Source organism: Corvus hawaiiensis, chromosome 1 (genome assembly GCF_020740725.1).
Source record: "Corvus hawaiiensis isolate bCorHaw1 chromosome 1, bCorHaw1.pri.cur, whole genome shotgun sequence".
Classification (NCBI taxonomy): domain Eukaryota; kingdom Metazoa; phylum Chordata; class Aves; order Passeriformes; family Corvidae; genus Corvus; species Corvus hawaiiensis.
The window spans coordinates 95,388,075-95,401,490 of record NC_063213.1 but is presented as its reverse complement, the minus strand read 5'-3'; the positions used below and the strand labels follow the sequence as shown (position 1 = coordinate 95,401,490).

The 13,416-nt window shown below is 58.0% G+C and overlaps 2 protein-coding genes across 11 annotated transcripts; one reads left to right on the top strand and one right to left on the bottom strand.

The window, feature by feature from the left end:
- The first annotated feature begins 1,963 nt into the window (after positions 1 to 1,963).
- G6PC1 (glucose-6-phosphatase catalytic subunit 1) lies at positions 1,964 to 5,021 on the top strand. The gene is made up of 5 exons (XM_048316292.1): positions 1,964 to 2,361; positions 2,872 to 2,981; positions 3,301 to 3,409; positions 3,647 to 3,762; positions 3,863 to 5,021. The coding sequence occupies exons 1-5, from the start codon at positions 1,976 to 1,978 to the stop codon at positions 4,372 to 4,374; spliced, it is 1,233 nt and encodes a 410-aa protein (XP_048172249.1). The 5' UTR covers positions 1,964 to 1,975; the 3' UTR covers positions 4,375 to 5,021.
- Positions 4,965 to 13,389, bottom strand: LOC125331895 (putative protein PTGES3L). Of its 10 annotated transcripts, XM_048316358.1 has the most exons (17): positions 13,276 to 13,389; positions 12,757 to 12,870; positions 12,555 to 12,621; positions 12,162 to 12,260; positions 11,694 to 11,783; positions 11,552 to 11,605; positions 10,707 to 10,829; positions 10,473 to 10,632; positions 9,977 to 10,034; positions 9,475 to 9,631; positions 9,268 to 9,384; positions 8,489 to 8,619; positions 8,316 to 8,382; positions 8,032 to 8,123; positions 7,529 to 7,583; positions 6,893 to 6,987; positions 6,529 to 6,751 (listed from the first exon to the last, which is right to left on the bottom strand). In XM_048316358.1, exons 1-17 carry the CDS (start codon positions 13,281 to 13,283, stop codon positions 6,616 to 6,618), a joined length of 1,623 nt encoding a protein of 540 aa, XP_048172315.1. In that variant the 5' UTR covers positions 13,284 to 13,389; the 3' UTR covers positions 6,529 to 6,615. The 10 variants fall into 10 exon arrangements, 6 of the variants coding, with proteins under 6 accessions (XP_048172296.1, XP_048172273.1, XP_048172289.1 ...); XR_007206258.1 differs by lacking the exons at positions 11,552 to 11,605; positions 11,694 to 11,783; positions 12,162 to 12,260; ... (1 more) ...; positions 12,757 to 12,870; positions 13,276 to 13,389 and adding exons at positions 4,965 to 5,097; positions 5,208 to 5,297; positions 5,970 to 6,039; positions 10,903 to 11,050 and having other exon boundaries at positions 6,601 to 6,751; XR_007206263.1 differs by lacking the exons at positions 11,552 to 11,605; positions 11,694 to 11,783; positions 12,162 to 12,260; ... (1 more) ...; positions 12,757 to 12,870; positions 13,276 to 13,389 and adding exons at positions 4,965 to 5,150; positions 5,970 to 6,083; positions 10,903 to 11,050 and having other exon boundaries at positions 6,601 to 6,751.
- Between the last annotated feature and the right edge of the window lie 27 nt (positions 13,390 to 13,416).

Below are 13,416 nucleotides of genomic sequence, written 5' to 3'. Positions count from 1 at the left end.
AACATTCTGGACCAAACACTGGCACCTGCTATAGCTGCATCTGGAACCTTGGGAATCACGGGGACACCCAGAGCCAGCTGCTGCCACTGCGGTCACACGGCTCCTGGGCTGCCAGCTGGTCCTGGGCTCGGTGTGCACAGACCCAAGGCAGAAATCAGGCTCCCCCAGCCTGGCCCCATTCCTTGCCTGGGAAAGCCAGCCAGCCAGTTTACAGAGCACATCCCCAGCCATGCTGCTGCCAGGGCTGTTTGGTGCAGGGGATGAGCTGGACCCCAAGCAATTGTCAGACTGGCCAGGATGCAGAACCCTGCAGTGCCCAGGCAGCTCCATCTGCCCTGCCCTGCCCCAGGTCCACACAGTGACTTTGGGGCCAGGGATTTATCCACAGGGCAGGGATGGAGTGACACTGGGACCGTGTGGACCCTGGCAGCTCTGGCACAGTCCTGACCTGTGGCATGTGCACCTGGCACTGCACAGGGGAGTACTGGGCCAAGCCACTCTGTCCTCTGTGCTGGGAGGGAGGAGGTGACTGCTTCCATCCTGCTTCCTGCCCACTCCCCACTATGGCCCCAGTTTTCCTGCAGTGACTTTTTCCAAGGGGACTGGAGTGCTAGTCCCCATCCCCCAACACCTTTTGCCCCATTTTCTGCTGTGAAATCTCCTGTGAAGGATTTATTGCTGATGGTTTCAAAATATTTTTGGAACGGAAGCCAAGTCTGCTGCATTCCTTCACGCTGGCCAAAGCCACTCTCAGTTGACGACCCTGGAATGAGCTGTCAGGGAATTTGTTTTGCAAGAGTAATTCCATTTCTGTGCAAACTTCTGTTTTGTTGGGATGTTTTGTAGGTCAGGAGCTCAGTCCAGGGTCTGCGACCATCTGCCTTGGGTGCAGCAAGGCCAGGCTGGATAGGATGTGCCTGTGGGCTGAGTCTGTAGCCTTTGCCTGCTTCTCTCACAGGCCATCCATGCCCATATCCCAGGGAGCAAGGTTTGCCGGTGTTTCACCTGTCACACCCCGTGGCTCCCTGGGCTCTGCACGGGCAGAGGGGCAGGATGGGGCCTGGAGCTCCTGCTGTTTGTGAGCAGGACTCAGTACTGGACACAGTTCCCACAGAGGCAAACAGCACAGGGCAGTGGTTCAAGGATGTTGACCTGGGTTTTCTCAGGAGGGAGATAAGTGATGCATTTCACTGGCTGTTGATCATTAACGCCTTGCTGCCTGTTCAGCTGCGGTGGCTGCTGTCTGGGCACCCTGTGCTGCTGCCACAGGGCTGTGTGTCTTTGCAGTTGTGGATGATAAAGCTGTGGTGCCAGCACTGCTACCAGGGACAGCAGAGTGTGGCTGGGGTTGAGGGGACAGCCATGGGCACCATGAATGGGGTGTTCGGCTCTGTCCCTGCAGCCTGGGTCTGATGGCGCAGGAGGTGTGGTGCTAGGAGGAGAAATGCTGTCCCTATTTGCAAAGGTCCTTTAGCCCCATACTAGAGATCAGAAGAACATGCCTGGCAGCCAGGAGCGTCCCAGGCCTGGCTGTCTGGCACTGCAGGGACCTCCAGGAATGGCTTTGAAAGTTTCCCATTATGCGAAGTCCTGGTTAAATTAGCCTGGCAAAGGAGGAGGGCGGTGGGCAGTCTGCCCTCTGCTCCACGCACCTGCTCCACGCTCCTGGGCATCCTTGCCATGCTGCAGTGGTGGTTCATGGGCGGATGGCAGAGAGATGAGAGCAATTGTCAGCCCTGGACATGGCAGCTCTGCAGGACTGTCACACAGAGCGTGGGATAACGGAGCAAAGGCTGCGGTTCAGTCGGAGCAGCTGAACTGTGGTGTTGGATAGCCGGAGGAGCCAGGGCTGCAGGGTCCCCCCGAGCGAGGGGATGGGGCTGGGGCTGGAGCACCTGCACTTCACGTGCCCTCAAAGCCCGTTTTCCCCTTTTACGTAAGTTGTTCCAAACATGTTTGTTACAACCTCCTGGTGATGTACCTTTGGAAAGAGTGGTTTTGGGTCCAAAGATCAGTGCTGGGACGGCGACCTGCCCGCTGCAAACAAGACCCTGCAGAGTATAAAACCCCAGTGGCACAGTGGAGTATGGGACAGCCAGAGCCACGCCGAGGGCAGCGGCAGCAGGGCAGGATGGAGGCCATCATGAACCTCCTGCACGACGCGGGCATCCGGACAACGCACTGGCTGCAGCAGCGCTTCCAGGGCTCCCAGGACTGGTTCCTCTTCATCTCTTATGCCGCTGATCTCAGGAATGCTTTTTTTGTCCTCTTCCCCATCTGGTTCCACTTCAGTGAAGCGGTGGGCATCAGGCTCATCTGGGTGGCTGTAATCGGAGACTGGCTCAACCTCGTCTTCAAGTGGTGAGTGGCCCTGAGCCAACACTCCCACCGAGTGTGTTGGCACACCTGGACTGGCGAGGGCCAGATGGGTGCTCTCGGCCCCAGTGCTGGAGTAGAAGAAAGACCAGAGTTCAGCCCCAGCTGGGCAGTGACAACAGTCACTCCTTCCCAAGCCATGCAGCGACAGCTCCCCTCTTCCCAGTGCCAAGCAGAGAGATGGAGCTTCCTGCAAACAGAGCTTCCCATCAGCCAGGGCTGTGGTGCTGCCTGGAGGGATCTTCACAGAGCCCCTCACCACAGGAGGTCACATTGACTTGCTTCCAGGAAGTTCTTGCTCTTCCCCCTCAGGGCTGGGGATGGGGACATGGACAGGCAGTGCCAGCTGTCAGAACCAAGCAATCAGCTGGCTGCTGTGTCTGTCAGGATGCCCTGGACCACTTGTGGGTCCTTTGCTTCTTCCATCTCCCAGCACAGATCTAAAGTTGCAGCTGTGCCCAGGACCTCCCCAGATCCCTTCTCTTTTCTTTTCAGGATCCTCTTTGGGGAAAGACCATACTGGTGGGTCCTTGACACGGACTATTACGGCAACAACTCTGCACCAGAGATCCAGCAGTTCCCGCTCACCTGTGAGACTGGCCCTGGTAGGGTTCCCCAAGCACTGGTAGGGTCCCCCAGCCCCAGCAGGTTGACCTGCACACACAAGGAGGGAGGTGCTGGCCTGGCCAGGGCTGTGGCTGGCAGCCTGCAGGTGGCACATGCCCCTGGACAGCTCTGGAGAGAGGGCCACTACTGCTGTGCTCCTGGGGACACTGCCTGTGCCTGCAGTGGAAGGAGGCAGGGCAGCCCCTGCGAAGAGCAGACCTTGACCCTTGGTGCAGCTGTGGTGGTTCAGTGCAAACCCCTGCCTGTGCTCGGCTCTGGCCCATGCAGAGTCTGACCTGGGTCTCTCTTCTTGCCCAGGAAGCCCATCTGGCCATGCCATGGGTGCAGCAGGCGTGTACTACGTCATGGTGACGGCCCTCCTCTCTGCTGCTGAGGGAAAGAAGCAGTCAAGGACACTCAGATACTGGTAAGCTGTGTGCCAAAACCACCTGTGCTAGGCAGAGGCAGCTCCAGCCCTGAGAGGCACAGCCAAGCCCATCAAGGCACAAAGCTGTGGACTGACAGCTGGGTTGAGGCACCTCGGGTAGGGTCTGCATGAGGACAGGCTCAGCAGGTAGCCAGGCATTGGTTGGAGTAGGTGATGGCAGTGCCACGGGCAGGGCAAGCTGGCCCTGGCACTGACAGGGCCACCTGTCCCTTACAGGGTGCTGTGGACAGTGCTTTGGATGGGGTTCTGGGCAGTTCAGGGCTGCGTCTGCGTGTCCCGAGTCTTCATTGCTGCTCACTTCCCCCACCAGGTGATTGCAGGGGTTTTCTCAGGTGAGTGTATCGGACCCCCCCATCCCTTTCCCTGCAGCACCATTGTGCTGGGCTGCAGCACCTGCAGCTCTGACCAATGCTCCCACCTTGTTACCGGCAGGGATGGCCGTGGCCAAGACCTTCCATCATGTCCGCTGCATCTACAATGCCAGCTTCCGTCGGTACCTGGGCATCACCTTGTTCCTCTTCAGCTTCACCCTGGGTTTCTACCTGCTGCTCTGGACGTTCGGCGTGGACCTGCTCTGGACGCTGGAGAAGGCGCAGAAGTGGTGCAGCCACCCTGAGTGGGTCCACATTGACACCACTCCCTTTGCCAGCCTCCTCCGTAACCTGGGCATCCTCTTCGGGCTGGGGCTGGCCCTCAACTCCCACATGTACCAGGAGAGCTGCCAGTTAAAGCAGGGCCAGCAGCTGCCCTTCCGCCTGGGCTGCATCGCTGTCTCCCTCCTCATCCTCCACATCTTCGATGCCTTCAAGCCACCCTCCCACATGCAGCTGCTCTTCTACGCCCTCTCCTTCTGCAAGAGTGCAGCTGTGCCGCTGGCTACTGTCAGCCTCATCCCCTACTGCCTCTCCCAGCTCTTGGCCACGCAGGACAAAAAGGCTGCCTAAGGCAGGCAGACACCCCGGCCCTGGGCTCAGGGGCAGCTACCAGGCCCTGGGTGCGCCTCAGCCACTGTTTGCTTCCCGCTGAATCCGCACAGGCTGACCCTGCCCTGGGAGCGGGCCATGGAGGCCAGGCCAGTGGTGCTGGGTGGCTCCCATAACACGGACCCACGGTGTCAGTCACGCCGGTCTGTGGCTGGCTGAGGGCACGGAGAGCCCTGCATGCCCACGACTCCCCTGCTGTCCCTCCCGCACCCACAGGTGGGGATCACCTGCCCAGGACTCAGCAGCAGCAGCAGCGGGAGGTCCTGCACTCCCTTGCAGCTCGTGGGGACAATGCCACCTCCGCACTGCAGGACCGGGGATGGCACCAGTCCCACTGGGGACTGGGAGAAGGGTTTTCACCTCTGGCTGTCTGGGGTCTGCTGAAGAGGCAGCTCTGTGACAGGAATGGGCAGACACTGTGACATGGAGATAAAGTGCCAGTGTGGGGACCCCCCCAGCCCTGGGACGGTCGGTATTCGCCCCTGTGTGACGCGGCGTGGGGGGCACGGACGCCCATGTGTGTACAAACTGAACCTGTATCTCTGCACACATGACAGGGGGGTGTGCTTGTGCACAGGAGGTATTTTATTAAAGCTGAAGGTTGTTGAGCTGGTGAGTCTGTGTCCCGCTGGCCAGCACCATGAGATGAGGGATGAGCTCCTGGGCGCAGGGCTGTGGCACGGCCTGCAGATGGTAGAGGAAGGACATTTCTCCTGGGTGCTGAAGACCCTCAACACCTTCAAGACACATTCAAACCACTGGGAAGGGCACAGCCTGGTGCCCTGGTTCTTTACCTTTTGTCCTGAGGTGCAGCTGAACACTGACAGCACAGTGGGGGCAATGAGATGCTTTTTGTGCTGTTCATCCAAGTATTCTGGGTGTACTTTGTGTCAGGAACAGGGACAAACTTGTGTCACCTCGCTGCTTACAGAAACAAGCTCAGCTCTGGGACCAACTGGCTCAGCTGGGGCTGTGCTGAGCCCCCAGCGTGTTGGGGACAGAGCTGGCATTTAGCTGTGCTGTGGGGTTTGGGTCAGGCCTCTGCCACCTCAGTCTCGCAGCCCCTGCCTCGGCCCAGTGCTCACTCGGCAGCAGAAGTCCTGTGGGCTCAGCCTGCTGCCTTCCAAGCTGTGCAGGCTGTACAGCCTGGCTATGAACGCTCTCAGTAAACATCCTCACTCAGTCTGAGAGAGCCAAAAATAGATAGGGAGGTGCAGATACTTTCTTCCTGCCAGACCCTCTGTGTGCATGTGCAGGATCGCTCCCAAAGCACCAGCCCCTGCAGCACTGACCCCACACCCAGTTCCAGGCCTCAGTGGTGCTCCCTGTCTTCTGATGCCATCCCAACAGCTCAGCCACAAGCTGTGGCCGTGCAGCAGTCACAGCAGCCATGGGCAGGAACACAATCTGCTGGGGCTGCTCCATCCCCTTGTTCATGACAGATAAACTTCCTTAGGATGGAGGTTTCTTTTATTCTATTTCTCTATTACTAACATCTGGAGTAAACCCGTCATGCCATTTCTAGCAAGAAGGGGAAGGGTAAATTCTCAAATTACCTGGTGTGCCCTGTTGTGGCTCCACAGCACACTTTAGTTCCTCCAGAGGAGACTGCAGCAGCTCCAGGACCTGCCTGGGCAGGAAAGGTGAGCTGAGGGAACACTGGGAACAGCCTGATCCCGAGGGAATTTACAGCTGCATCAGCCTGAGACACTACCGATGGTCAGAAAACAGCCAGTAACAACTGTGCCCCACCAAGGGAAAGGACTTGGTACATGGTGGGGAATGATCTCTTGCCTGTGGGACACCTGCTCTCCCTCCCAGCTGCTCCCTGCCCAGCCCAAGGTTTCTGGGAGGACCAGTTGCCTCTTGCTTGAGTGCTCGTGCCAAGCAGCTCCTCCTCAGCAACTGGTGCAAAGCAAAACGCCCCAATGTACTGCCAGTGGGAGGCCCCTTCTGGGTTTAGGAACCCTACAGAGTGGTTAACTAAGGACTACGTTAATCCCTGTACCATCTGTCTTGAGAAATGAGCCCTTGCAGCAAAGCGTCCATGGCAGATCCCCTCCCCGTTTCCGTGAGCACCAAACCAGCCCGTGCAGAGCATGTGCACACCAGCTCTTGGGTTCAGGTCTTTATTCTCTGGTAGAGAAGTTAGTGGAGCCTATGCAAACAAAGGGAAGACAAACCTACTTTGAGAATTGTTTCTTATGCTTCAGGGTTTTGATGGCTAATGAATTCCTGGAGCAGAGCTTGCACTTCTCCTCGACGGCTCATCTTGGCTGCCTTGCCCTGGAAGCGGCCGCGCTTCCCAGCTCCTTTCCCGCCCAGCAGTTCTGCCACCCTGCAGCAACAACACCACAGGCTGAAGCCCAACCTGCTCCAGGCAGCAAACACGGATCCATGCCTGGATCACACTGTGCAGCTGCTCAGTCTGCAACATCAGAATTCTTACTCATGTTAAACAAATCACAAAACATGTTACCTGGGACCTAAATTTTCAACTGCTTCAACAGGTCCAGCTAGAAGGAAGAGTCCTGCTTCTTTTTCATCTCCCACAGTCAGGAATAGCAGGGTTTCCTGTGGACAGAGATGGGCCTTGCTCCAGATAAACCAGTGCCCTCCTCATCCAAGAAGAGGACAAACACTGGCCACAGCAAACTGACAGTTCAAAAGTCTGTGGGCATTACTGGACTGAGATTGCTTGAAAAAAGTAAAAGGGAAGCGGCAACTGAACCTTTTGTGCTCAGTCATGTGCTGTTGGGACAGAGAAGTACCAGGGTATCCCAAGTTTAAAGGATACAGCTGGCAGTTGAACTAGCTGATTGTGACTGAAACCTTCTCTTCTTTCTATTCTACATCTACTTAATCCTATCCTAACCTATTTCAGCCAATGAGCGCTCCTGGGGGATAAGGTTCTTCCCCAGTGCTCTGAATTCTCACTGCTGGTGATTGCCCTACAGACTGAGGTTGCTGGGGACAGGTAATCTCAGGTACCTGTCAAAGGAACCAGATCTGCAGCTCATGACTGTGGCAGGAACAGCAGCCTGTCCAGCCTCTGTCCATGCATAACTGGGGTGAAAAACCAGTGGTGTCAGTTTAGTCTTCATCAGCAACTCACCTCTGTCCCAATCTCATTAGCGATGATGTTCATAAATTCAGAATCACCCTCTTTCCTGTATGGAGGGATAAAAAAACACTTCAGAAGGAAGCAAAAACTCCCTCTAGAGTACAAAACCTCAATCAGAACCCAAATGCCTGACCAGGGATTTTGGTGTCTTGCTCTTATTTGTCTATATATGTAAGTACTTGCTGAGCACTCCTGTGGACATGTTAGGAATTATTTAAGTGTTGTCTTTAAGAAATAGAGCTCCCTGGTTTTATTTGAAAATATCAAGTGCAGAGGGTATTAGATGGACACAGTAATTTCTCAGCTACAAAACCAGAAGAATTCAGTGACTGAATTAACAAACAGATTCCTTTAATTAGGCAACTTTGCAGCAGGCTGAGGCAGTTTAATATTCTACTTATTTCACTGAGAAAACAAGCTGAACAGGTGTGAGAGATCCACACATAAAATGTGTGGGATGCTGTTGGCCCCTCTTTCCCTGAGCTCCCCCATACCTGTGCAGTACAAACAGCTGCCTTGGAGCAGGTTTGCTCTTGAAGTCCCGGGCTATCAAAACAGCAATGTCTCTAAGCAGGTTCAGGTTATTCTGAAAGAAAAGCAAATGAACTGTACTGCAGCTGGAGAAGTCAGTGTGAACGCAGTTGTGTTCCCAGAGGTTTGAGCACTTTTCATAATAGCCACAAAAACGGAAGGCTACGACTTGATTCCCAGTTACCAAAACTAAAGCTCAGGTCTACAGGAAATAGTGACAACCCACTTTTCCCAGCCATTCTTGTACCTTCTGGAGCAGTTTCACAGAGCTCTGCAGTCTCCTCACAGCCTCTACATGCTCACCCGGTCCATTTCTGAAAGAAATGGGAGACTTTGGATCACTGCTGGCAAGGACAAAGGAAGGATTTCTTAGAGGAGCAAAGAGTGAAGATGAAATAACAGAAGTGGAAAGGGTATTACCTGAGCAGGGAGGTTAGAGCCTTCTCAGTATTGTGACTTTGCTCGATTGACTTCAGCACTCTGTTTCCCGCTAAGAAAACCAAGTTGGTTTTGTTCTTTTTCCCTTTTTCCACGCCAAGGAGTTTAATAACCTTAAAAAGAAAATCAACCTGGTCAGAACAGCATTTTGGTAATACACACGGGTGGCCAGTTCCTGCCAGATTATGTCTTGTGGTGAATATTGACTCTCTGCCAGTGAAAATAAATTGATGAAAATCAACCATGAAGTCAACATACCAAAAACAAGGTATGGTGCTACAGTGGAATTTATGCAATTCTCTAGCCATGAGATGTACTCTACAGGGCATCTGGATGTCTCTGCTGGGAAACAGACTCCAACCAATGACTGAGAAGGCACAAATACTTAAAGGCAGGCCTAGAATTTTATTGCCATTTCCCTGCACAGAAGATTTCTCATCCATGACGAGCACTCAAAAATATCAGAACTTTAAGCAGGGGGAACATGCCAACAGCCCTGGCAGTGCAAGAACATCACTGATGCACACAGGGCTGAGTTCTGCTACAAGGAAACAAAAGAGCCTGAGGCTGCCAGCCTGTGTGTGACCCTCCTGGGACTCCCTCAGCCTGGGGCTCCCTCAGCCTGGGGCTCCCTCAGCCTGGGGCTGCTGCCACCCCCTTCCCCATCAGGACAGTCTTGAGCAGCCTGTGGATCCCAGGGACTTTGGCTGTGTTCTGTGTGGAGTGTGGCTCCCAGAGGCAGCCCACCTGCAGCTACACACCTGGAGGTCACTCAGGTTGGAGACATGAGTCCCACAGCACAGGTTGGAGTCAATGCCTTTGATGTCCACAACACGCACTGGCCCTACGTGGTCATCGGGCAGCCCTCGGCTCCTCACCTGGCAGAGGAGAACAGTGACAAACACAGGGACATTTGTGCTCAGTCATTCCCGTCCCACGAATACCATCAGCTCTCTCCCACCACTCACTGTTTCAACTTCAGGGTCATCTGCAGCCAGTTCCCTCACTGTTACAGGGACCCTGTCCCGGATTTTCTCGTTCACGCTCTTCTCTAGGGCTGTGACCTGCTCTGCTGTCACCAAGGGGGTGTCCAGCTCAATGACACTTCGCTGACGGCCCAGCTCCCTGCACCAGGGAAGAACATCTGCTGCTGTAGCTGAGACCAGCTGGGAGGTCCCTTTGTGCATCCCACTGGTGGGAATGTGGTGACTGAAACAAAACAGATTTCCCTCTTCTCCCGGTTATGTTCAAAGCACCAGATGGAAACCAAACACTTGAGGAGGACAAGACAGAGCAAACATTTTGTACAGCTTCTCTCCAGGTCAGTCAGCTCTCCTGTGCCATCTGAGCTCAAGTGAAATGTCCAAATTGCTTTTGGTGTTTCAGTGTTCAGGCTTTGTGCAAGGAAGCATGGTGGCATGTGCCAAACAAGAAAACACTGGCGTCAAAAGGAACCTTTATCCTGCTCACCATGAAGTCGTCTTGAATCCAAACATCTGTTCTGCAATGGCACTGATGAGATGCTGTCCTGGAAAGAGACGTGCAAGCACTAGCTCTGAGTGCCACTGCTATTTTCAGTCAGGCTGTGTCTTTGCTGTTGACATTCTCCACAACAGGCGAGTGCTGGATGCTATGGGGCTCCTGCCAGTGCTCAAGAACAGCGAGGAGACAGCTCTGGCCTCATGGGCCTCGGGTCCAGGCAGCACTACAGCACATGCTGGGGGCTGCAAGGCAGGTTGAACTTTCCCTTCCAAACCTGTTTTCGGTAGGTTTGTTTACAAACCAAGGAGAGCTTGCAGAGGGGCACCTGCTGCCTCCAGCAGCCCCAGGAACAGACTGTGCACACAGAACACAGGTAGGTTTCACCCTACCCTGACCAGGGTGGGGACCGCACCCCCCGCCCAAGGCCGCACCGCCGGCACCCCCCGCGGGGTGTTCCCGGGAGCCCCTCAGTACCGGCACGGACCTGAATGCTGCTGCATGTGGTCGAAGCGGCGCTCCCAGTCCAGCGACAGCAGCACTTCAGCGCCCGGTTCCAGCGCGGCCGGCACGAAATGCACGGCCTCGGGGCCCCGCCGGGTCACGCGCAGCACCGGCACGTCCCCGATGAGGCCGCGATCATCCGGCTGCGGGACACGGGACGTCAGTGCCGCCGGCCCCGGCCCGGCCCCCGCCCGGCCCGGCCCGTCCCTGCCCGTACCTGCCCGCCGCCCTCGGGGAAGAGGATGGTGTCCTCCAGCACCACCTGGAACCCGCGCACCGGCTCCCCGCCGCCCTCGGGCCGCAGCTCGGCCGCCCGGCACGACACCACCCTGGTGGTGAACTGAGACAGAGACGGTGGCGCCGTGAGGGCCCGCCCGGGCCTGCCCCACGCCCCGGCCCCGGACCCACGCTACCTGCCGGGCCCAGCTGTCCCGCTGGCACCGGAACACCATCGCGACCGTTCGGCAGAAGCGACGCGAGACTGGCGGCGACAGCGGCCGCGGGCGGACAGGGCCTGGCAGCGGCGGCCGCCGTGCCGCGAGCGGGCGGAGCCTGCACGGTGACGCGCGGGCGCGCTCCCGCCGGCGGTGACGGCTCCCGAGCGCCCGGCGCGGCAGCGACCCGAGCGCACGGCACACGGCTGCGGCAGTTCACGTTTATTGCCCCGTGCCCCGCGCGAGTAACCGCGTACGGGAGACCGGAGCGCTTCCGCCGCCCAGGGTCGGGAGCGCTGCTCGCGGCGAGGCACGAGCTGAGGCAGCCCCGCTTCCTCGGAGAACCCTGCCCGCGCTGCTCCTCGGTGCGTGTCCCCGGGGGCCTGGGCTTCAGTCATCCTGCGGGAGGGAGGAGCGAGGTGCCAGGGACTGGGCCGAGACCGGGCCAGCCCCGGACGCAGCAGGTGGCACCAGCCAGTTGTCCCGGGGAGCGTTTCCACGCTGGCTCCAGGATCGGCTGCCCGAGGGGTGCAGCAGGAGTTGCTGCCGGTGTCCCGGAGCCGGCGGAAGGCTGAGGCTGGGCTGTGCTCGGCAGGGCATCAGGAAGCAGCTGGCAGGTGGTACTTACATCCAGGTCATCCATGGCTGGTGGGGGGCCTTTGTCTGTCACCTTCTCCAGCATCTGGATGGGAAACAAATGCCTGGTGTCCCCCCATCCCAAGCGCCCACACAATGTGCCCCAGGATCCTGAGGCCGGTGGCCCAGCTCACCTCTGCGTACTGTTCCACCATGGCCCTCTCCACCTCCTCGTCCCCTTCCCAGTCTCGCCAGTTGTCAAAGTCCACGGAGAGCCAGGCTGGCTGTGGGCACAGAGAGCATCCCCTGAGGGGGGGAGCAGCACCGCGGGGACACACAGCCCAGGGGCAGCTCCTGCATAAGGCAAGGGGCCTTGTCAGACTGGGGAGGGGCAGGAAGCAGCAGTGTCCCTTTGCCTGCAGGCACTGGTCCTGATCCTGAGTGTGTCCAGGAAAAGGGGTGCCACATCCTTCCTGGAGGGCAGAAGTCTGTGACTAGGGGTGATTATCAGGTTGGGCTTTTTTGGGAGCTCTGTCTTGGGGTCCCCTGTGGGAGCCTCTGTGTCTGTCCTGGGGGCAGGTTGGTTCCTAGGAGCCACGAGGTGCTGAGTGGGCATAGCACCCGTGCTGAGGCTGGTCCTGGCTGCCAGGTACCACACACACCTTGATGTTCTCCTTGGTGATGCGTGGCCAGGCCACTTTCTCCTTCCACTTCCTCATAAAGCACGTGATGGAGCGGTCAGAGCGCTTCTCCCGTGAGTCCTGCCAAGAGATCAGGGGTACCTCAGTGTCTGCCAGGTTCCTCTCTGCACAGGGTTAAAGCTCAGCCCTGCACAGGCTGTGAGGGACACAGACCCACAGAGACAGGTTGTTTCTGGCTCAAGACAGCACCGCGAGTATCAGCCCCAGGGTCAGGGCTCTCAGGCTCATCCCACTGAAGTTCTCAGGATGACAGCATCCAATGCTAAGCAGTGTTGCTCAAGACTGCACAGATTGGCCCTGACTCTGAGGCTGACAGAGGCTGTCGAAGAACTGTTTGTTGGCGGGAAACCTCACCTTGGAGTTGACCCTGGCATACAGGTTGATCTCGTTGTAGAACTCCACACCGTCTGCATTTTTGCAACTGCCAAAACATCGTAACAACCTGGCTTAGGAGAGAGCTGTGGCCATGCGTGCTCCCCTCTCACGGAGTCCTCCTCGCCCTCTGAAACACCCCCAGAGCAGGGCCATGTCGGTCGTTAGGGCAGTGGTAGCTCACCTGAACACCAACCGCTGGTCCTCGATGACGACCTTCACGTCCGTGCTGTCCTCGACACAGAACTCCAGGTACACGTAGTGCGGCCGGTCGTACCACAGAGTCTTTGCAGGTTGCCTTGGGGAAGAGCAGACCAGCGGGAATCACCAGCGGGGCATTTCCCCGGTGCCCAGCAGTGCTCAGCAGGGCCCGCGCGGGGCACGGCGGGCGGGGGCGAGGGAGAGGCCCCGGACACGGGCTCTGCCTGGGCCGAGCCCCGGGACTGGCGGCGGGAGCCGGGAAGGTGCTGGCGGGGCGGTGGGCAGTGCACACTGGCCCCGGGACGCTCCCCTCTCCCGCCCCTCACGCCCTTGGCCGGGCAGTCGGCGGGGCCCGGCCGGCCTGTGTCCGCTCCCCTCTGCCTGGTCCGGCGCCGTTCCCCGCCGCTCCAGGTCGGAGGCTCCTGTCCCGTGGTGCCTCAGCCGGGCACCGGGCGCCGTGCATAGGTTCCGGGCGCTACCAGTCCCGTCCGGCCGTGCTCACCTCGCCATGGCGGTACCGACCCGCCCCGCGCTATTTCGGGCCGGGGGCGCGGCTGCCGGGCGCGGGGACCGAGCCGAGCCGGGCCGGGCCGGGGGCAGCCAACCCGCGGCCCTGCCCCCGCCCCGCCCCGCTCCGCCCGGG